The sequence below is a fragment of the Lolium rigidum genome, chromosome 1 (assembly GCF_022539505.1).
Source record: "Lolium rigidum isolate FL_2022 chromosome 1, APGP_CSIRO_Lrig_0.1, whole genome shotgun sequence".
NCBI lineage: Eukaryota > Viridiplantae > Streptophyta > Magnoliopsida > Poales > Poaceae > Lolium > Lolium rigidum.
In genome coordinates this window covers 65,531,458-65,554,555 of record NC_061508.1, presented here as the reverse complement: position 1 = coordinate 65,554,555, position 23,098 = coordinate 65,531,458, and the positions used below count along the sequence as shown (strand labels likewise).

The 23,098-nt window shown below is 43.9% G+C and overlaps 2 protein-coding genes across 3 annotated transcripts; both read right to left on the bottom strand.

The window, feature by feature from the left end:
- Positions 1 to 91: 91 nt before the first annotated feature.
- On the bottom strand, positions 92 to 3,882 carry LOC124685443 (glutathione gamma-glutamylcysteinyltransferase 1). Of its 2 annotated transcripts, XM_047219796.1 has the most exons (7): positions 3,412 to 3,882; positions 3,158 to 3,321; positions 2,591 to 2,642; positions 2,277 to 2,504; positions 2,028 to 2,190; positions 1,684 to 1,934; positions 92 to 553 (listed from the first exon to the last, which is right to left on the bottom strand). In XM_047219796.1, the coding sequence occupies exons 1-7, from the start codon at positions 3,880 to 3,882 to the stop codon at positions 467 to 469; spliced, it is 1,416 nt and encodes a 471-aa protein (XP_047075752.1). In that variant the 3' UTR covers positions 92 to 466. The 2 variants fall into 2 exon arrangements, with proteins under 2 accessions (XP_047075752.1, XP_047075751.1); XM_047219795.1 differs by having other exon boundaries at positions 1,684 to 2,190.
- Positions 3,883 to 7,291: 3,409 nt separating this feature from the next.
- Positions 7,292 to 13,581, bottom strand: LOC124685442 (O-fucosyltransferase 15-like). The gene is made up of 10 exons (XM_047219794.1): positions 13,330 to 13,581; positions 12,457 to 12,546; positions 12,278 to 12,374; positions 12,084 to 12,145; positions 11,425 to 11,513; positions 11,212 to 11,332; positions 10,974 to 11,117; positions 10,250 to 10,578; positions 9,854 to 10,094; positions 7,292 to 8,302 (listed from the first exon to the last, which is right to left on the bottom strand). The coding sequence occupies exons 1-10, from the start codon at positions 13,579 to 13,581 to the stop codon at positions 7,991 to 7,993; spliced, it is 1,737 nt and encodes a 578-aa protein (XP_047075750.1). The 3' UTR covers positions 7,292 to 7,990.
- Positions 13,582 to 23,098: the final 9,517 nt, after the last annotated feature.

Here is a 23,098-nt window from a genome sequence, read left to right as displayed (position 1 = left end):
CGAATGCCACTTTCCAATTCTTCGCTTAATCAGTTTTTTTTCAGTTTCCTACTTGAAAATCGAACAGTATTGCACAAAAGCACTGACAGAATTGTCTTGCAAGCCATTCCAGAATTCATAAAGGCCAAAAAATGTTGCTTACTAGCTTCAGTGAAATCTTGGAGCTAATAGTTTTAAAACCAAACAATTGCATACTCCGAGGAAAATACTATGTAAAAGCAAAAAAAAAACTGCATATACAAGGAACTGAAATAGACCTATAACCAAGCAATTGCCAGCCATCAGTATGGCTCCAGTAGTCTGGTTATTATTTGAACATTAGAATGCCTTGCTGCCTTGGGAAGTAAGTTTGTTCACTGAATCGTGTACTTCCTTCGACATCCATTGAGATAGCAGGCCAGCGTGGTCTCTAACTCTCTATGAAGGCTTCTCTTGTAGTCAGTGAGTTGATCGTGACCCATCATTGCTAAGGAGATGGTGGCATGGGCACTTGACATGCCTCCTCTCCTTTGCAGCCCGTCAAATAATGGATCTGTCGCCTTAGATGCAGTATCTGTCAACAAGAAAGAGAGTCTAGTTGAAAGAGGCTTTTGGCATTCACGTGTTAAAAGAGGAAGCAACATTACATGATAAATGAGCTGTTCTTTTTATTTTCTTTAATGGCATGAATGGAACTGTCCCATGGAATGAAGGCCTATCCCAGGACGGGGAACATGTACAAAGATGGCTACAAAATTGCAGTCTTCTTTGGGTTTATTTGTCTGGAAAATTGAATTGATGGTACAGCTGTACCGGTATGAAAAGAGGTGTTTCAACACGGTGAAACCTTGAAGCCGATGCTCATAAATCACCAGTGAAACACACACTTTGACGAGAAAAATGCATAAAGGACCAATAAGACAGTAACTGGCTGATAATAACCTATGTCCATACATATATTCTTCCGGAAAGGTGAAATTCATGTATGTTGCCATAACATTTGGATTCACAAGTCATTCTTGAATTTTATATGTAGAAGTGATATAATTAGAATGTACATCTTATATGAAGGCATGTCGACAAATTCCTGCATCTGTAAAAATCAGCAGGCTCAAAGTGCAAAATGTGGCGAGATAAATTTACATAAAAGACATCAACAAAGATACACTGAAAACCAAAGTCCATATCAGGAAAACAAAAGGAACTTAGAATAGGGTGTGCAAGCTGTGAGACTCATGTAGCAGACTATCAGTGCCTACGATAACCCCAGTTCAACAGTGTCAAAACCTGCATTATCCTAGACTAACACATTCAGCAGTGTCAAAACCTGCATTATCCTAGACTAACACATTCAGCAGTGTCAAAACCTGCATTATCCCAGACTACTACACCTTATATAGGGAGTACCTAATATTAACTTCAATGATGTAAAGAGGTTTACAAAATATCATTAATTGGAAAAAAAAATCCCATTCTGTTGTTGTTCCCCTTGGTGCTTTCTATTTGTTTGTGGTTTGTAGTGGTGGTTTCGGATACCTATGGCAGGTTTCATAGTATGTATTTACAGGATAATGATCCATTTAGCACAAAGCTTAATAAGATTTGCATAAGAAAAAAAGAAGAAGAATCTGGTTTACACAAAAACATGTTGCTAAAGAGCAACGGTAAATAGATATATAAGATACTTGGACTGAATCAACGCACCTCCCGCTTAAGAAGATCTGGAAGGTTATCAGTTGAAACAAGATTCTGAAATTCAGCTTTCACTCCTTCATCTTTTATGCCAAACCATGTGTTCGGATGTAAAACCAGCAGTAGGACAGTTAGAACATCTGCGCCTGATGGATATTTGACAACCTTGTTTTTCAAGTTTGAATTGCATAAGCTTGTTTTTGATGGGGATGTTGGTAAAAGCAAATCAACACCCTGCTCACTCCCATCAGATACCACGGTGCCTGAGATAACAGTCTTTAGCCCATCACCATTTGCTTCTACACATTTGATACATGTTTCTCGGCAGCAGAATCCATATCTAGAAACAAGGTTACCAGATAGGAATGCAGCTCCTTGACAGCACACATTGGCTGCAATCTGGGAGAGGGAATCTTCATCACTTGAAGATGAGCAACTAGAACATGGTCCCTTGGGATACTGCAGCTCATGGACTACATTAAAAAGCTTAGTATCACGTACTTGCTGTAGTACTTTTTCCTGTAAACGAACAGATCATATTGTGTGTTATGAAAGTGGGAAATGGTAAATCAGGACAAGAAAAGCAAAACAAAAAAGGAACTTACCTTGAGAGCAAGCCTTTCTTTCTCCTCTTTGCTCAAGGACGATTCACCTTCCTCTTTTCTCCTAACTTCAATAACCCATTTGATCAAATCTCCAGCATTGGCCGGAAGAGATTCCACTAGGTGGGACAGAAGTGTTGCAACATCATTTAGACTCTCATCCTTCAAAAGATTGGGCACATCCTCCACACAATACTTCGCCATGCTTTTCCAACTTTCATCCCCACAACTCTGCAGAAAATTGGAAGCAATGAGAAAATAGAAAATGCTGAATGTGTCCACTTGCATTTGGTACATCAAAGCATTGGCATATTTACCACTGTGTAGAGCAATGAAGGAGATGAAGTGTGCCTTGAGACAAGCATGAACCTAGCAAATATGAAGAAACCATCATCTTAAAGTGGAAGGAATAAAACGGAAACAACACACATACATGGTAGAAATAAGAATTACAATTGTCCTATCATTCATCTAAACTAGTAATAAGAATACATCACAACCAAAATGAGCAGGCACGTCAAGTAGCGGAGCTAGAGCAAACTCTGTCTACCTTTTCAATGAAATGAGATGAAACACAAAGATCTTTTTGCATTTTGAGCCAACTAGGAAGGCAAAAATGAAAAGAACTGAACAACTGCAAGTGGATAAATCGAGAAGCTCGCTGCAGTAACAATTCTCTATAGCCTAATAAATGGAATTTCAGTTCACAGGGCATGTTGCAAACTTAACTGCCACACAAAAATACATGAAAATCAAACATGAATAGTAGTGCCCAAATGCAGTTGCTTAATCCAAGAGGTACGAGGTGACAAGATACTACTAGCAATCTTAACTAGTACATTCAACAGCATCTTATAGAGACTAGTATTTAGAAGGGAATGTACCCTCTGAGAAGTCCAGTAGCTTCATCAGTGGTGTTCATGGCTTCCCAGAGCAGCGGCAGTGGAACCCAATGAGGAGGGTACTTGAATCGCGCGACATCCAAGATGAGCGCCATGTCTTGGCCGGCGTGATAACCCCCGATGGGTGAGAAATGGCCAGTACCAGTCTGCATCAACCAGTGTTAATCCGGTGTATTAGGGGATTTGGGGGAATGAATTGCTGAAGGGAGATAATAATAATTCAGGTACACTACTACCTGCTGGAAGGGCCTCCTGTGGTAGGATGAGATGAGGTGGCAGTCCTGCGAGGACGCGCATCGCCTGAGGTGCGCGCGGAAGTCGTGGATGGTGGTCTGGTCTGCGCGGAAGGACTGGACCCTTGCGCCGGCGCAGTGCGCGAGGCAGGCGACCTTGCCGAAGGTGATGCCCTCGGCCTTGACCTTGGTGAGGGGCTCGCAGCAGTCGAGCATGGACTCGTCGAACCAGCGCCAGGGCCCCTTCCAGGTGCGGCCGGGGTCGATGGCGAGCGCGTTGAGGACGACGGAGAGGGAGGCGAGGCCGCAGAAGGCCGGCTCCGACTGCGTCTGGAAGTAGGAGATGAGGTTGAAGAAGCCCTCCATGGTCCCGCCCTGCATCGCCTCCGCGAAGAGGCGCTTCCCCTCCGCCGACGCGAACTCCACCGCCGGCGGCGACGGCAGCACCCGCCGGTACAGCGACGCCACCTCCATCGGGGGTGGCGATGGAATCTGTTGGCCCCGATCTCCTCCCTGGCTTCAATGCGGTTTCAACGTGGGAGTCGTCGTCTCGTCGGCTCCGTAGCGACGGCGTGATCTGCTTAAATTTCGCTGAATCTTTTCTTTTTGATTGAGGGAATAAATTTCGCCGAATATTTTGACCTTGTGCTAGTAGTAGTAGTAGTGGATTCTCCAATGGTCGAAATTCGTACATATCCTATGGTCGACTACTCGACTTTGTGCATCCCTTGGCCGGACCGGCACATAGGTTTAAGGGCATCTCCAGCGGGCGCGATGTAAACGGATGCTGAGCCATCGTTTACGTCTGCCGTGACTGAAAATGCGTCTGGGTCTCCTCCAGCGGGGCGACGCATAGTGATTGGGCCGTCCGCATCGACACAAACCTAGTTTAAATATACAAATCGACGGTTTGTATCTCTGTAGACGCTGCGCGGTCGCGCCGAGCGTCATTTTTTTCCTACCCGGTCCTGCAAGTCAGGGACAGCGAAATCGACCGCTTCGATTTGCTTCTTTTCCCCTCTTCGCTGCCCTAGTGTGACGCCACCACCCCAACCCCAGCCGCCGACGTCCCGCCGCGGGGCCGCAGTACTCGCCGTCCGGCTCGGTTGTCGCCGCGCGGGAAAGCAGGATCGTACTCGGGATTGGTTCGGGCGCGAACCTGCCGGCTGTTTTGGGGCCAAACGTTGCCGGTTGCGCCGCCCTTCCGCGCCGCCCACGACCTGTTCGGTCAATTGCGCCGGTAGGTTTGTTCTCCTGTTTCCGGCGCTATTGTGCGCGGCCATTGATCCACGGTTCGTACCCACGCAGATGGACATGTGACAGATGTTGCAGAAGTTCCACGCCGAGGTCGTTGAATCCTGTTCCGACGAGGAGTCCGATAAGTCGACGCAGACATTGGCAACTAATGCGGCCTCCATGATCCACGAGTTCACTTCAAATGAGGGGCCGGTGCACCCGGACTCTGTCAAGGGCCGCTCAAAAAACCTGCCGCGCAACAGAGTGCAAGGGCAGCTCCGACTCCACAAGGACTACTTTCACCTCACCGATCCGGTGTTAAGGAAAAAATGTTCCGGTGCCGGTACAGGATGTCAAGGGAGCTATTCTTGGTCATTCTTCGGGGCGTCAGAGACTACGACCCGTACTTCCAATGAAGGCCCGATGCAACAGGTGTGTTAGGCTTCACCTCCTACCAAAAACGCTCCGTCGCTATTCGCATGCTATCATATGGAATGGCTGCTGATATATTCGATGAGTATCTTCGAATGGGTGATAGCACCTGCCTTGACCTGCCTTGAGTCCATGTACCGGTTTTACCGAGCCGTGATTGCCGTGTTCGGATACAAGGCGGTTGTTGTCTATCAACGAGTCTAGAGGGTTCCCAGGAATGATTGGCAGCATAGATTGCATGCACTGAGAGTGGAAGAACTGTCCATTTGGATGGCAGGGTCAGTACAGCGGGTATGCGGAGGGACGTACTGTCATTCTTGAAGTTGTCATATCTCAAGATTTATGGATTTGGCATTCATTCTTTGGCATGGCCGGTTCCAACAATGACATCAATGTGTTGCACCAATCACCCGTTTTCAACTGGCTCATGCAAGGCAAAACTCCCCAGGTGAGCTATGAGATCAATGGAAATGAATATGACAAGCCATATTATCTTGCTGATGGCATCTACCCTGACTGGGACACACTGGTGAAAACTGTCTGTAATCCAAACTCCGAGAAGACGAGGAGGTCTGCCAAGATGCAAGAGGCTTGCAGGAAAGATGTGGAGTGCGGATTTGGTGTGCTCCAAGCTCGGTGGGCAATTGTCCATCACCTGGCAAGAACTTGGTCGCTGAAGACCATGCATGAGGTGATGACATGCTGCGTGATCATGCACAACATGATAGTTGAGAACGAGCGTCCTAATGGCCGCAATGAGAACCACTGGGACTTTCAAGGTGAGCTAGTTGTGCCACTCCCTCGGGTTTTATCTTGGAAGAACTATCTGCATATGAATGTTGAAATCACTGACGAGAATGTGCGCAAACGGCTCAGTGGGCATTGACTGGCCATGAAGACCATGCCTAGAGGAATACCATCTTATTTTCATGTAGACTTTTTAAAATTTAGATGTAATAAGGACTATAACTTAGTTGAATCTCTTTATTTTGTTGTTTTCAAACTTCATATTTCATGCCGACGCGGAAATGCTTCGGGCCGCTGGAGGCACCCCCACGCGCAAACGGACGCGCGAAAACGGTCTTTTTCGCGTCCGCCGCGCGACACAAACGGATGCTCGCGGACACTGATTTGCGTCGCGTCGCTGGAGATGCCCTAACGACCGGGCGCACACAAATTTTGAACCCAGATGCAACCCACACTTCCTGAAACAAAAAAAATGAAAAATTGATTGCGAATAAGAGAGAGATCTACTGCTCAGATATGAATTTCTACTGAGTACTTCGCTGGAATTTGTTCGCCTGGATGTCCAGCGGAAATTAATTTTACAGGACCTGGTCCATGAATTTATCTCCCATTTATCTTTATGGACCACCTTCAGCCATTGACGCGTGGCATGTGTGGCAATTTAGATCCAAAATACTCCCACCGTTCCATCGAATTTGTTTATCAAAATTTAGATATATATAGATGCTTTAGTGTCTAGGTACATTCGAATCTGACAAATTTTGGACAACTTTCCCAAGACAGAGGAAGTAAAAAATCCTACGTTTTTCTTTGTAGAGTTGGTCTACCGGGATAAACTTGTGGACCAGGTCTCAAATTTGTGGATTAGGTCTTATAAAATTATTTTCCATCTCCCGCTCAACACCTCCCTCCAACGAGAAATTGATTGCCAATAATAGAGAGATCAACTGCTGAGATATGAATTTCTACTATTTATAAGATGATTGACTGTTTCATTTCATGCCACTATTCGTCCCTTTGGTTCAAAAGAATGCACCCCAGAAAAACATTCACTTGACCCCCTTTAAGAATCTTTACGCGCTAAGTACAAGATCGAAGACTTTAGCAGCATAATAGCAGTCTAATTGTACCATTTCATGTGGTTTGACTTGGATTTGATTGTGTCTGTTAAGATTCCTGAGGACCAAATGCTAAGTTCTGCTACGTTTTCAGAATGCAACAAAACCAAATGCACCCTTAGCTAGATGGAAATCACAAAGTAGTATGCATCAAGGGGCGGATTCTGCTAGGCTGCAGCAATTCAGACAATCGTTGAACATACCAAATTGGAGATGCAGATGTACAAGTTAGAAAAAGAAGAATAATGGCTGGTAAGTAGATCGGATAGAATGGTCAGAAATTTCAACAGTATTTTTGCCACCAACATCAGTTAAGGAAATTCTAAAAGAGAAACAAGCATGACTCATAACTCTGCAAGTCTGCCTTTGGATGATACAACATTCATACACACACAAAAAGGATAGCCTTGCCCTCGTTGTAATTGTAAGTTTGTTCTTTGGTACAAAAGTTACAATTTACAAAGTATGTACTCGGCTCCTATAACACAGCACTACTCATCTGAGGAAGAATGTGAGCAAAATTGCATCAAGTTGACATTTCAGAATATGATTCACCACATGGCAGCCGAAACCACAATAGATATGGCAACCCCAATGCAGAAAGCTAGAAGCCTGACTTGTCAAATGGTAGATTAACCCTGAAGTCATAGCAGAAATAATGTAGTTGGTTTTCCTTTGGTCAGATACAGGTAATGCACTTTCAGCCGCAATGGTTTTCCCTACTGAGACCTATCACGCAAAGGACCTTTGCATTTTCTTGGAAAAAACACCGTAGTTTGGCTGCAAAATTTTAGTTCTTGATCTACTCCCATCACACAGGAGGCAAAAATCTGCCAGAGAATCCAAATCCAAGATGATATCAAGCTGACAAGGGCGATCGGCTAATGAATGCACAGTTGTTGTTCATCTCAAGTGAGAACTCAGCCACCCCATTTCCTAAGTTGATTCCGACAGTACTTCCGGGGCAAGCCATGTGTATCAGCCAAAGCACCAAAAATAAGCTTTAGCTGCATAATACTGCTGTAGGCACAAGAAACTATGAAAAGATTTCAACTATCTGATCTGCACATACACTCTGGACAACGTGGATGTCTAAATACGCTTCTTGCAACTGGCCTCTCATGGACTTGCTTAGTTTGTTGTATGAGTTTCTTTACTCTAGTTTCAAATTCCTTCCACTGTATTGTGGCGTTCTTCACAAGTATGCTGGCTAGGCGCCGCTTGTTTGGTCTTATTGTAGGAAGGTCCCCACCACCATAGTACATACGGTATCCTTGAACGAGAGAAGAAAACTGGCTGCCTGGGTCAGTCATAGCAAATGCATCGGCTGATGCACATGCAATAAAGTCCAGAGCTGCCAACTGCAAATGGCAAGAGCAAAATTGAAATTATTCTGTGAAGTAAAATCAGAATTTCTCAAATATTACCTTCATTCCAAAATGTAAGCCTGTTTAGAAAGCTAATTTAGCTTTCTAAAAAAAATTAACTTTCTAAACAGGCTTACATTTTGGAACGGAGGAAGTATAACACAAATTCTGATATTTCCTTGTCCCGTATGCTACTCTACTAGTTCAAACTTGGAACTTGTGTTTCTCAAATGAGTCATCTTAGAACGGAGCTGACAATAAATAAATATAAGTACATAACAAAATACTTTGAGAGAATAGACACAATACCATTAGTCAAAACCGAACTTGTCAAAATAGCACCGGAAAAACCACACTTGCCAAAATACCACTGCCGTTTAGGTTTTTGATGCCACAATGCCACTACCGTGAGTTGTCAAAGTTATTACGTTAGTCAAACTGAGTGGTAGTTGTCAGTTTATTTGGAATGCCCAAATTACCCTCATCTAGACCAAGCAAAAAAAGATCAGCTCCTTCTCATGGCCGACCGGACCAGACCAAAATTCTCCAGTCTCCTTCTCACGGCCGACCATGGCAGCGCGCCTGGCAGCTCAATCCCAGCGCCGGCCGTGGCTCTCTCCCCTCGGAATCCCTCACTCAGCTCCACTCCTGTGCCCGACCGCTGCAGCCTAGCGCCACTGCCAGTTCTCTCCTTCTTGGCCCACGATCCCGTCGTGGCTAAGCCTGACGCAGGGCACGGCAAGGCGACCTGCAGGCAACGCGAGGAAAGGCGCCCTCCGCCGCGCCCTGCCGTGCTCGTCCAGCGCGCGATTCTCCCCGCCCCTCCCAGCTCTGCCCGACGCTCCTTTGCTGCATCCTCTACGGTATTGCTTCTTCTCAGCCTTCTCTTACCCTCTTAGGTTACAGAGTACTGTTATTCGTAGACTGCACCCAGAAAATTCAGATTTTGCTGTTTGTGTGTTTCAGCGTGAATTGATGGACGATTTCAGTGTAGAAATAGATGTCAAATGGTGCTCAATGTTATTGAACTGATGTTGTCCAAATGCTTCTGGAATACACGATCTGGTGCTGAAATTGTTGCTGCTGACCATGTCTGAAGAGGCAAGGGCATGTAAGTCTTTTTTTGTGGGTGTTTGTCTGAGTTAGTGCATAATGGTATTTTGGCACAAGAAACCGAAACTGTGTGGTATTTTGGCAAGTGTGGTTTTTCCGGTGCTATTTTGGCAAGTTTGGTTTTGACTAATGGTATTGTGGCTATTCTCTCAAATACTTTCGTGCCCACATGAGTCACCTTCAGAGCGGAGCACATAAAATTAGAGCATGTCTAGTGTTGCGCATTCAATCTTGTATTCAGTTTTATCAAATAGTAGGGTAAATATAAGAAACACTTTTTTTCTCATGATGTTCTGTAGTTCGTACCCATCTGAATTTGACAACTTCAACAAGCATGTTTACTAATATATAATTCATATTCATGTCTGACAACAATGTATTTGCTTCTTTTCTACCTATACAGAATCAAAATAAATATCTTATAAGAGTTACCTGCGATGAGAAGTTCCTGAACGGTTCAAGCTCCGATGGAGAGAGAAGTGTTTCTTTAGTTACTAAAGCAGGATACAGACGACTTATGGCGGCCAGCCTATGCCTCCCACCATAAATTTCAGCACCTGCAATGTATATACTAGTGCGGCGCTTGAAACCAATAGCAGCAAGCATAAGCACAGCCTCTTCAGGTGCAAGGGGGCATTTGCCTTCAGATCGCAAGAAAGCAGCTGAGGGCAACCTGAAAGAGCAGTTGGACTTTCAGAAATAAATACTTTTTCTAAAATGAACAATAAATTTGATTGGATGGCCTATTGGTTTGGCATAGAACATCTGTCCATTTCACAGTCATGAATACCCAAGGAGCATGAAAAAAAAACTGGATGGAAAACATACTTTGTTGCCTTCTTAAGTTCAGTCAGTGCAGGAAAGTGGATTTGACGGTACATCTCTAGTTCCTCTTCCTCGTCTTTACCACCACCAAAGTAACACAATGAGTATGCAACCATATCAATCTCAAATCTGAGATGAACAGCAAGATATTTGGAGGACTCATTCCTGTTCCCAGCGGGGATGGATTTACTAGCAAAGTGACCTAAGAGATTATCTTCCAAAGGTGACAAATGGGGCATGTGACCATGCAGTCTCTTTACAAGTAATGCACCAGTTTCCTGTATTTTATGTACGAACCGAAGAGCATGGAAGTTACATCTGCATCGCAGTCTCTGTAAAACAGTAAGCATACATAGTCAGAACATGCTTTTGAATTATTATTTTCTTAGCAACATAGTGAAATTCTAATGCATTATAGATGTTTCTTGTATATGTAGCTAAATCGGCAACAGAGCAACAAGAAACCTAGCGAACAACATAGTTATAGCTTCTTCTTCTTTTTGACAGGAATAGTTATAGCTTCTTTATAATATCTCAGTCCACACATGAGTTTCAAGTTTCAACTCATATCATAGCTCAAGTAGGTGGTATGCGTCTTGTCATAATACACTGCCCACTACCGGTATATATGCAAGCTAGAGTAACAAAGTTTGAAGATAAGTCAAAGAATTTCACATGCACGTGGCTTTACAGGTAAATAGAAGCAACCAATAGAAAATGGAAATACCTGAAGTTCAAAAGGTATTGGGTCAAAAGATAAACGATTACCAAATCCCACAAAGTGGACAACTCTGTTCTTCAGTAAAATTGGTAGTATCTTTTTTACATATATACTTGGCTTTGCCTCTTTCATGACATCTGTATCATTGACCTGCAGAAGAATAAGAGAGTTGGGCAATAAAAGATGAGTACCAAAACCCTTTTTCCACCTTTCTAGACCTTCCACCAAAATTTAGATTACTTACAAGGCTACCGATCGCCTCCAAGTCTAATGATTGCAACTCCAAAGGAAGCTCCTTCACAATCCGAATATCAGATTTCAAATATTTGATAAAATAATCCTCCTGATATATATCTCCAAACTGGCTAAGATATTGAATTTAATTTGTCATTTTAGGACATAATAGAATTATTCAATCACTGAACAATCTATCAACACACAAGACCAAGATATATACCTTTTGTCCAGCCAAACATTACTATACAAGAATTTGGGAATGACAAGAGTTGCATTGAGCAATCGGGAAACAGTAACAGCATTACAGATCTGTTAAAAGATAAAATGAAATGCAATTAAATTAATGAAATAAGTTTGAATAGCAATTCAAAAATATCTAAACTTCATCTGCAATTCACTTCAAGAAATTTGATTAAACTATGCCAGCGTCGTTCCAAATCACATAAGATACAAACATGTTCTAGTATTAGCATTTGAATCCTCTTGCCCCAAATCACTGTCAATTAAAAGCCTTGGATTTGGGATTTATGCCAATAAGAATGTTTGCCATCCTTGGACAAGCTCTGACATAGTATTTATGTAAAACCTTTTTTATAAAAAAAATATAAGTACAGAACCTAGGTCATAAATCATAACTGATTACTTAGCTGGAAAATATATGAATTAAATATATGAGCCTCTGAACTGAATGACGGTAGTATGATACTGATTGTCATTATTCATCTAATGAATCAACCAGAGAATGTTAGAATTTAAATAAATGACCATGCTTTCATCAAGGAACAGAAAAAAGAACATAATCTTCTCCTGATAGTACAAAGAAGCATCAAGGAATAAATATAACACACCTGATGTTACACATTAGTCAAAGCTACTCACCGCTACCCTTTGCTGGTTTATTCCGCCATTTGCACTGATGATGATGTAACCATTGACTCCCTCTGCAATTATCAAAAAGGAGGTATAATAAAACAACAGAACAATAAAAAATGGGTGTAAATACAGAAAATCGATACTAGTGTGTGTAATTGTAAAACAACAACAGTGAAGCTTAACTGACAAACTGATTCTACCTGATACTTCTGAATCCCTTTGGTCAGAGCAAGGTCTCCACAAAGTAGCATTTATCGGCTCTTTCCACAAGTCTTTGGGTTCCGGCCTACTCTCTGCCTAGGTAATTAACATTATACATTACAAACAACAAGCTTTTGTGAAGATGCAAATAACAGACATTTGCATTTATGAACACTACCTCTGCCAATGCATGGGCTGCTAAAGCAAGCAGGCGGGTGAGCATGACCTTATGAGGCCTCTTCCCTTTGTCAGCAGCACGCACCTCTTCCTTGAAACATTAGAGCAGTAAAAGTCATTCCTCAGAGATGCGGTACTATATCCAACAGAGTACATATTTATCTTCTTTACAAAAAAAAGTTTTATTCCCTCAAACAAGATGTACCTTATATGTCCTTCCAGAATGACATTATCTTAAAATACAAATCTATGCCAGTAACTGAAAACTCCAGGCATTAGAGTACTCCCTATACTCCAAAATCCCAGAAAGTTCTTCTAAAGGTCGTTAAAAACAGTTGGGAAAAAATCGACATTAATACAGCATGCATCTACAATAACATGTAAATAAATTGATTCAAATCCGAATTCGACAACACAATGATAGTAAGAAAGGCAAATCATGTTATGGAAAGTGTCTAATTCAAAATTGGCTTTGAATAAGTAGCGCATAGATTCTGTTGACAGCATGATTTTTTTTTATTCCTTGTCAATGTGTGGATTGAATAAAGATTTGAATTTTTCTGGCATGGCGGAAACATTTCCGGAAACGCTCTCATCCTTCCCCAGAAACTCTGATGACCTTAAGAGGGCACATTTCAGGGCTCAGTACTCCTAAAGCACATTACTGTAAGCTTGTCACAGTCGATATAAAATTACAAAGTTTCTATTGACGAAAAGAACTTTGATTTCAAAGCATATGAATTACTAGGTAGCACTGCAACAGACTAAAATCCGTCCACCGCCTAAAACAACTCTTGTACCAAAGCCAGATTGCGGAGACGAGCAACAAGTTTAAGCTTTCACGCCCGCAAGGCCACGAAGCAGTGGCATTTACCAGAGTGGAGAGCGACGAGTTGGCCGGGGACGGCGGGTGGCGGCGGAGGCGGAAGCGCGGGCGCGCGGCGGGGTCCTGGAGGCGGGAGAACATCCACCAGTTCATGAGGAAGAAGAAGGCGACAAGGGCCCCCCAGCAGAGCAGACCGCGCGGGCGGCGCCACGGCCTGCGCCGCCGCCTGGCCCGCAGCAGCGCGGAGGCGGCCGGTGAGCTCGCCGCTGCCGGCGGCGGGAGCAGCGGCGCCTCCGTCATCCGCAGCGGCGGATTTGGATCTCGGGTTTGGTGGGAGTGGGAATCGAGCGAGCCCCAGCTGCGTGGGTGGGAAGGAAGGAGCAGAGAGTGGTGTGATCGGAGTGGGTTTAGCGAGCTGCGGCTGCGATTGATTGCGAGCTTAGTTTAATGATGGAAAGTTGGAGTTGTCGTGCAGATCGGAGGAGGAAGGCTGCTGGCAGGGAAGGAAGGTTGAGGCCACTCACGTGCGGTGAGCGTGAGCTTTTTTTCTCTTTTCTTTTCTTCTTTCATTTTTGAGTGTGCTTTTTTGTTTTAGCAGAAATCTATACCTAATAATAAAGGAGCTAAGATTTCTGCCAAAAAGTTTCGTCAACGCTTTTTTTGGACCGTTTTGCCCTCCCACCAAATCGCATAATACAGTCAATTGCCACCGTACCGTACCGGTTCAGTTTATAACGTTTCGCTAGGCAAGCCTGTTGGTCCACGCGGCAGCGCGCGTCTGTAAGGGAGCTAAGGCGTGTGTCGCCGGCGAGCTGAGCTCCGCCTGCTCGGGAAGGCGGGATGGGAGCATGAGCCGCGTCCCGTCGAAGTGGACTAGCACGCTCGGAGCCGACCTCCCTATCCACCACGCGCGCAAAGTCTTTGCTGCTCCTGCGGGCGGCTCGCCATGTCGCGTGGCTGCAGCATGCAGCTGCTCTTGCACCCGTCGGCCGTTACTGACCGCCACGCAACTCCGGCAACTCCACGCCCACCTGCTCACCTCCTCAACCCACCTCGCCAACCGCTTTCTGCCCAACATTCTTCTCCAAGGCCTTCTACTCTCCCCGCGCACTCACGCTCTTCCCGCGCCTCCGCCGCATCCTCCCGGCCTTCCTACCCAGCAACTACACCTTTTCCTTCCTTCTCACTGTCGTCGCTGCACCCCTGCTCCTCCCTCTTCCAAGCGGCGGCTGGTCTGCTCGCTGCACGCGCTCGCCGTCGCGCTCGGATGGGACGCGCACCTCTACGTCTCAAAAGGGCCTCATCCACGCCTACGTCGCCCGCAGCCACCTCGCCTCCACGCGCCGCGCCTTAGATGACGCCTGCAGCAGGGACGCCTGCTGCTTGACCTCGCTCCTCACCGCCTACGCCAGGGCCGGGCAGCTGGACGAAGCGCGCGCCCTGTTCGACGGAATGCCCCGCAGGACACCCGTCGCCTGGAGAGCGATGCTCAGAGCCTGCGTGCGGCCTAAAAGGGCGGCCGTCGTCGGCGCGCTGGCCGCGTGCTGCGCGCTCGGGGCGCTGGAGCAGGGTCGTTGGGTGCACGCACTCGTCGCTTCTCTCAAGAGGAGCGGGATGGACGTGGTGGTGGCCACCGCGCTGGTGGACATGTACGCCAAGTGTGGGAGCCCGGAGGCGGCGACGCAGGTGTTCGCGGCCATGCCGGAGCGCGAGCAGGACGTGTTCGCCTACATGGCCATGATATCCGGTCTGTCGGACCACGGCCGCTGCAGGGAGGTTGTCGGCCTGTTCGGCCGGATGCAGGACCGAGGGGTGCGCCCCCACGAGGTCACACCTTAATCTGCGTCCTCAACGCGTGCGCCACGCGGGCGGCGGGTTCCTGGGCATCACCAAGGAGATATTCCGGACCATGGCCACCATCCACGGTGTCGAGCTTGGAGTGGAGCAATACGGGAGCATGCTGGCCGAGGCCGTGGGTTTGACGCTGCCGATGCGTGGCCGCAGACCAGGGAGCGTTCGTGGGCCTCGACTTGGCTGTCAGATCTGGGCTTAATTAACTAGGGTGGTTCCCGGCCTAAGAACATAACAGAGAGGTTTATTGATATTCTCTGTTGAATAGTCCCACATCGACCTTTTATAGCGATTTCTTCCGATTTATATACGCTCGAAATTGCAACCATCACCAAGCAATCACATGAGCTGATGGACCAATGGCAGTGAGAGACAAGAGCCAAGATTGCATATGCGGACGGGTCGGAACTGTGAGGAATTGGCCTCTATCCAATTGAGGAACATGAGAGCCCGTGGGAGTCTCGAGAGCGGATAGAAACGGGCTGCTGCCAAGAAATCACCGGCGAGAGAGAATTTGGGGATGAACAGGCTGCCTGAACAATAGCCGGCGAGAGAGGATTTGGGGAGCTCCGATGACGGCGCACAGCGGCACAGGCTGCCGACCGAATAACCCCGTCGACAGAAAATTTGGCCCCCGGCGGGGACGCGTACGTTGGGTCTCTTGCCTCCGGCGTCGAGGATTGGAATTTGAGATTGACCATCTCGCCGAGAGTTTCTTCAATAGCGAAGGGAGAGGTGTCTACCGAGAAAAAAGAGTTGATAAATACTCACTCTTTCACAGAGTAGGGTGCCTACAATTGCGAGATTTTTTTTTTCGTAATACAAACTTCTTGTTAAATTTTAAGAACAATACATGTTTTTAATTAATTGCAAAAAATATGAATTCGTCGGCTGGCTGTCAACCGACTAGGCCTGGTCGGCCAGGGCCCTGTGGACGGGCCATGGTCAGCCGCTAGACTGCTGACTGGGAAGTATTTTTAAATATTTAAAAACATGTATGAGTTTTGAAAATCAGGAGATAATTCCTATTATTAAAACATCACCCTATAATATCTTGTCAAAATCAAATGCTTTGAAGTTTGATCAAATATATACAAAAAATATCAACATCTACAAAATCTACTGCATGTGTTATGAAAATATATTTCATGATGGTTCCGAAAACATTGATTAATTTGGGATTATAAATGTTGACATATCTTTCTATAAAGTTGGTCAAATTTTATGAAATTTAACTTTGTCAAAATATTATAGGCATCCTATTAAAATGCAGAGAGTACCAACTATTATATGAAAATATTAATATATCTAAGAAAAGAATGTACCTAGACAGATACACTGCAGCACAGCATTATTGATCAGAGAGCCCCTTTACCTAGCGTACATAATAGAAAAGAATCAAAATATGTATTTACATTGAACTGTAAAGATCGACGATACTTTTTAAAATTTCTTTTGTAAAGACTGACGAACACTATGTGAATTATAAAGATGGACAACAATATATAATTGTAAAATGTTATAATGAAAACGTATCAACTGTTAAAAAGACCGACGACACTTTGTGAATTATAAAGATTGATGATAATATGTAATTGCAAAATGTTCTGGATATATGTTGCTAATTGGTATTTCAATTTTTCTAAATCAATATTCTTGGTCTCTTCCGCAGCAACGCGCGGGCATTGTCCTAGTATATTTACAATTATCGCAGCCGCAAATATAGATTCAACAAGATCAAACAGAAATATAGATTCAACAACAGACAAACACAAATATAGATTCAACAAGATCAAACAGACAAAATGAATCTATAATAAATAAATTATCTAATTATTATTACAACACACTAGTAGGAAAAAACCTACCAGTCGTGTGCCAAATTGGAGTGATTGGTAACTCGCCAGCGGTATTAGCTACTAGTCGCATGCTGGACCGGCACGCGGCTAGTACTTCCAGTACCGATCGCGTGCGCCGGCCGACCGCTGCCACTAGTATACTGGCAGCACACGGGATGGCACACGACTAGTATTCCGCATCTCCCGCTGTATATTGCTTCTTACCTATCCCCTGATTTACACAGCAGGTTGCACACATATATAACCATTAGCAATCAGCAGCAGATACACAAATATATAATAACCAAGTAATCAAATCATTAATAACACTACAAAGTCGTCGCAAGGCATCAAGTCATTACATGCATTGAGCATAATATATAGATCCAATCATTACACTAGCTAAAGCCTACCAAGCTAGTGACCAAGTCATTATATACAATGAGCACAATAGCCAAGTGACTAAATCACTACTCTGACTCCAGCTCCACGGGTGCGTAATGACCAACGACCCCGCCAGAATCCCTTAGGTCGTGAAACTCATTATCAGATGAGGAGGCATCGTTCCACTGTTTGTAGTGGAAGAATGTCAACAGCCGGATTTTTAAGTCCAGATGCCTATTATGTCATTCATCGCAATTCCAGGAATATTGTTTTTGCGAGACATAATAGATTGATATCACAGAACATCATTCATTACAACACCATAATAGTCTTACATCAAAAAGGATCACATGATCCAGTCTCATTACAACACTTGATCTAATGATCAATTACATAACACATAGCGGAAATACGTAGTAGAGGTCCATCTGTTCCACAGGCAACTGTTGACGTCAGGAGTAGTCCTAGTTGTCGTAGACGTCCTGCTGTCCTTCATCCTGGTACTGGGGCTCATCTTCATAGTCTGGCCATTTGAATAGCCAGGGACACAGCCATGAGTACTTTAAAGTACTCGCAAACTAATACTAGTGTAAGTAATATCAACTATGGTAAGGGGGTGCTAAGCTCTAAGTGCATTTGCATAAAGCCAGTTGATACGTCTCCAACGTATCTATAATTTCTGATGTTCCATGCTAGTTTTATGACAATACCTACATGTTTTGTTCATACTTTATATCGTTTTGATGCATTTTCCGGAACTAACCTATTGACGAGATGCCGAAGTGCCAGTTCCTGTTTTCTGCTGTTTTTGGTTTCAGAAATCCTACAAAGGAAATATTCTCGGAATTGAACGAAATCAACGCCCAGGGTCTTATATTTCACGGAAGCTTCCAGAGAGCCAGAGAGGGACCAGAGGGGAGCCCTGGGGGGCCCCACCCCACCTGGCGGCGTGGCCAAGGGGGGGGCGCGGCCCCCCTATGGTCTGGCTGCACCAGGACTCCTCCGAGGCTGCCCTTCCGCCTATATATTCTCTCCGCCTCGAAAACCCTAAAATAATAAGCCACGATACGAGAAAAGTTCCAGAGCCGCCGCCATCGCGAAGCCAAGATTCGGGGGGACAGAAGTCTCTGTTCCGGCACGCCGCCGGGACGGGGAATTGCCCCCGGAAGGCATCTCCATCAACACCACCGCCATCTTCATCGACGCTGTTGTCTCCTATGATGAGGAGGGAGTAGTTCTCCCCCGAGGCTAAGGGCTGTACCGGTAGCTATGTGGTTCATCTCTCTCTCCCATGTGATCTTTATGTGATCATGAGCTTTGTATCACTATTACTATGTGCTACTCTAGTGATGTTATAAAAGTAGTCTATTCCTCCTCCATGATGTAATGTTGACAGTGTGTGCATCATGTAGTACTTGGCATAGGTTATGATTGTAATCTCTTGTAGATTATGGAGTTAACTATTACTATGATAGTATTGATGTGATCTATTCCCCCTTTCATAGCTTAAAGGTGACGAGTGTGTATGCTATGTTAGTACTCGGTCTAAATTGCAACGGTCTATTATGCACTCTAGAGGTTACTTAAATATGAATTCCGAATGTTGTGGAGCTTGTTTACTCCGGCTTGAGGGAGCTCTTGTAGCCCTACACAATGAATGGAGTTTGTTATCCAACAAGAGAGTGTTGAAGTAGCATAAGAGAAGAGAACTTATTTATTTATGTGATCATTGTTGAGAGTGTCCACTAGTGAAAGTATGATCCCTAGGCCTTGTTTCCGAATATCGAAACTCCATTTATTTACTGTTCTGTTACATGTTTACTTGCTGCCATGTTTATTTCAGATTGTTATTACCACTCATATTCATCCATATCACTTGTATTTCACTATCTCTTCGCCGAACTAGTGCACCTATACTGTGTTGGGGACACAAGAGACTTCTTGTATCGTAATTGCAGGGTTGCTTGAGAGGGATATCTTTGACCTCTACCTCCCTGAGTTGGATAAACCTTGGGTGATTCACTTAAGGGAAACTTGCTGCTGTTTTACAAACCTCTGCTCTTGGAGGCCCAACACCGTCTACGGGAATAGAAGCGTGCGTAGACATCAAGCTATTTTACGGCGCCGTAGTCGGGGAGGTAAGGTAAAAGGTATTCACATCCTCCGACTACTAAGCTATTTCCTAGCACTGTTGCCGGTGTGTGAGTGCTCGAAGCTATTTCCTTTAGATCCTGCAATTCCATCTTTTTGTTTCTTGTTTACACTAGTTAGGCTTAATGAAAAACAACAAAAATATTAGAGATCTTTATAGTATCTATCTTGAGTTAGGACATGAGGTGTTTGAAGAGAAAATTAAAAAACCTATGGAACTTTATATGCATGATAATGCCAATGTTATTAGTATGAATGCTTTGAACACCATTGTTGCTAATGCTATGGAAGAATTTAAGCTTGGGGAAGCTGGTTTTGATGAGCATGATATTTTTAGTCCCCCAAGCATGGAGGAGAAAATTTACTTTGATGATACTTTGCCTCCCATTTATGATGACTATAATGATAGTGGTATTTTGGTGCCACCTACTATGGAGGATAAAGTTTATTATGGTTATACTATGCCTCCTATATTTGATGATGAGAATAATGATAGCTACTTTGTTGAATTTGCTCCCACTACAATTAATAAGAATGACTATGCTTATGTTGGGAGTAGTAATTATTTTATGCATGAGACTCATGATAAGAATGCTTTATGTGATAGTTATATTGTTGAGTTTGTTCATGATGCTACTTGAAATTATTATGAGAGAGGAAAATACGGTTGTAGAAATTTTTATGGTACTAAAACACCTCTCTATATGCTGAAAATTTTGAAGTTACTTGTGTTTTATCTTCCTATGCTTGTCACTTTGTTCTACATGAATTTATTTGTGTACAAGACTCCTTTTCACAGGAAGTGGATTAGACTTAAAAGTGTTTCATACTTTCTTTTGATGCTCTCTTTTGCTTCAACTCCTATTTCTTGCGAGTGCATCATTAAAATTGCTGAGCCCATCTTAATGGCTATAAAGAAAGCACTTCTTGGGAGATAACCCATGTTTTTATTTTGCTACTGTTTTGTTGTGTCTTGGAAGTTGTTACTACTGTAGCAACCTCTCCTTATCTTTATTTTATTGCATTCTTGTGCCAAGTAAAGTCTTTGATAGTAAGGTTGATACTAGATTTGGATTACTGCGCAGAAACAGATTTCTTGCTGTCACGAAATTTAGCAACCCCGTCTGTTGGTAACTCAGAAAAATCTTCCAATTTACGTGCGTGATCCTCAGATATGTACGCAACTTTCATTAAATTTGAGCTTTTTCATCTGAGCAAGTTAAGTGCCCCATAAAAATTCGTCTTTACGGACTGTTCTGTTTTGATAGATTCTGCCTTTTATTTCGCATTGCCTCTTTTGTTATGTTGGATGGATTTCTTTGTTCCATTAACTTTCAGTAGCTTTGTGCAATGTCCAGAAGTGTTAAGAATGATTATGTCACCTCTGAATATGTGAATTTTTAATTATGCACTAACCCTCTAATGAGTTTATTTTGAGTTTGGCGTGGAGGAAGTTTTCAAGGATCAAGAGAGGAGGATGATACAATATGATCAAGAAGAGTGAAAAGTCTAAGCTTGGGGATGCCCCCGTGGTTCATCCCTGCATATTTCAAGAAGACTCAAGATCTAAGTTTGGGGATGCCCAAGGCATCCCCTTCTCCATCGACAACTTATCAGGTCACCTCTAGTGAAACTATATTTTTATTCCGTCACATCTTATGTACTTTACTTGGAGCGTCTGTGTGCTTTTATTTTCGTTTTGTTATTTTCATTCTCTGAATAAATTCATGCTTATGTGGGAGAGAGACACGCTCCGCTCGTTCATATGAACACTGGTGTTCTTAGTTTTACTTTTAATGTTCATGGCGAAGGTTGAAACTGCTTCGTTCATCATTATTATGGTTGGAAATAGAAAATGCTTCATGTGGTAATTGGTATAATGTCTTGAATAATTTGATACTTGGCAATTGTTGTGCTCATATAGATCATGTTTAAGCTCTTGCATCATGTACTTTGTACCTATTAATGAAGAACTACCATAGAGCTTGTTGAAATTTGGTTTGCATGATTGGTCTCTCTAAAGTCTAGATATTTTACTGGTGAAGTGTTTGAACAACAAGGAGACAGTGTAGAGTCTTATAATGCTTACAATATGTTCTTATGTAAGTTTTGCTGTACCGGTTCATACTTGTGTTTGCTTCAAACAACCTTGCTAGCCAAAGCCTTGTATTGAGAGGGAATACTTCTCGTGCATCCAAATCCTTGAGCCAAAAACTATGCCATTTGTGTCCACCATACCTACCTACTACATGGTATTTCTCTGCCATTCCAAAGTAAATTACTTGAGTGCTACCTTTAAAATTCCATTCTTTGTCTTTGCGATACATAGCTCATGGGAAAGTAGCCTTAAAAACTATTGTGGTATTGAATATGTTACTTATGTATCTTATTTCTTATAAGTTGCTTGTTGAGCGGTAACCATGTTTCTGGGGACGCCATCAACTATTACACCTTTGTTGAATATCATGTGAGTTGCTATGCATGTTCGTCTTGTCTTGTGAGAACCGGAACTTAACATTCCGACCCCCCCTGTGTTACTCGTCAATCCCAAGATCAGTGTTGACGACACAGCGAAATGTATATCATTATAGACGTACAAAAGATTAATTACAAAGTTTGAATAGCCACATAGTGTGACATTCATTACAATCAGAAAGCACAGCGGATAAATAAAACGCAAAGTGACTCCATCTCAGCCACGAGCGATTGATGTAGTCCACGAGGCCTCACTCTTCAATGTCGTCGTAGTTGTCGTAGTCTTCCTTGTCTTTGTAGTACTCTGAATATCAACAAAAGTATTGCCATGAGTACATAGAGTACACAACACACCCCCTCGATGCAAGACCTAATATATCTACATGAGGCTTCGAAGGAAGGTTGTAGGTTCTTTTGCATAAAAGCCAATTTTATTTGCAATATATTTGATAAAAGCAGTTTTAGACGAAAACATGTTTTATAATGAGTGTAATATTTCTCATCAATGTGGTTGTCCTCGACATCTCACGTATCTCATAGGATTCAGATTCCAGGGAAAGAAGGAAAGGAAAGAGAGGCAAAGAGGGAAATAGCAAGACAGGTTCCCATATGTCAAGAAAGATTCATGTGTCGTCCATGACCGTGGACACGGCTATTCGAATAGTTTTAACTCTGGAGAGGTTGTACACTTTGCCCACACGACACAACCCCGTCTTGTTGCCCACCGGTGGCCTCCGGTTTAGTACACACCATTTGGTGTACCGCAGAGGGATTGTGACAAGGTCTTTTAGCTAGATCCCCCAAAGATGTGACATGCCCACCGGGTCCGGCGCACGGTACCGAGAGTATGTCCCCAAACCGGTCCCCCCATCTGTGCCGAAGGTTCTCCCGTAGGCAGCCACCTCATCCGCGGTACGGCGACATCAACACCTAAGGCTGACTAACTTACTTAACCAGGCCGGTGCCCATATAGCATGTGGTTGTACGGTTGTCACAATCTTCAAATCCAAGACTTATTAGGACCCTTAAGCGGCACGAACGACGGATTGCTCCCTCCAACTTGTGAAGGGCAGCCAATCGCTCCTTCAACATTTGATTCAGATGTCGCCCGCGCCATG

What these genes read in the sequence shown, in the direction of transcription:
- LOC124685443 (XM_047219795.1), bottom strand. Translation starts at nt 3,882, where the DNA reads ATGGAGGTGGCGTCGCTGTACCGGCGGGTGCTGCCGTCGCCGCCGGCG. An exon ending in ACAGGAGGCCCTTCCAGCAG is followed by an intron (nt 3,322 to 3,411) that starts GTAGTAGTGTAC and finishes TGGTTGATGCAG; the next exon opens with ACTGGTACTGGCCATTTCTC. An exon ending in AAGAAAGGCTTGCTCTCAAG is followed by an intron (nt 2,191 to 2,276) that starts GTAAGTTCCTTT and finishes GTTCGTTTACAG; the next exon opens with GAAAAAGTACTACAGCAAGT.
- LOC124685442 (XM_047219794.1), bottom strand. Translation starts at nt 13,581, where the DNA reads ATGACGGAGGCGCCGCTGCTCCCGCCGCCGGCAGCGGCGAGCTCACCG. An exon ending in CAGCCCATGCATTGGCAGAG is followed by an intron (nt 12,375 to 12,456) that starts GTAGTGTTCATA and finishes TTAATTACCTAG; the next exon opens with GCAGAGAGTAGGCCGGAACC. An exon ending in TCAGGAACTTCTCATCGCAG is followed by an intron (nt 8,303 to 9,853) that starts GTAACTCTTATA and finishes TGCCATTTGCAG; the next exon opens with TTGGCAGCTCTGGACTTTAT.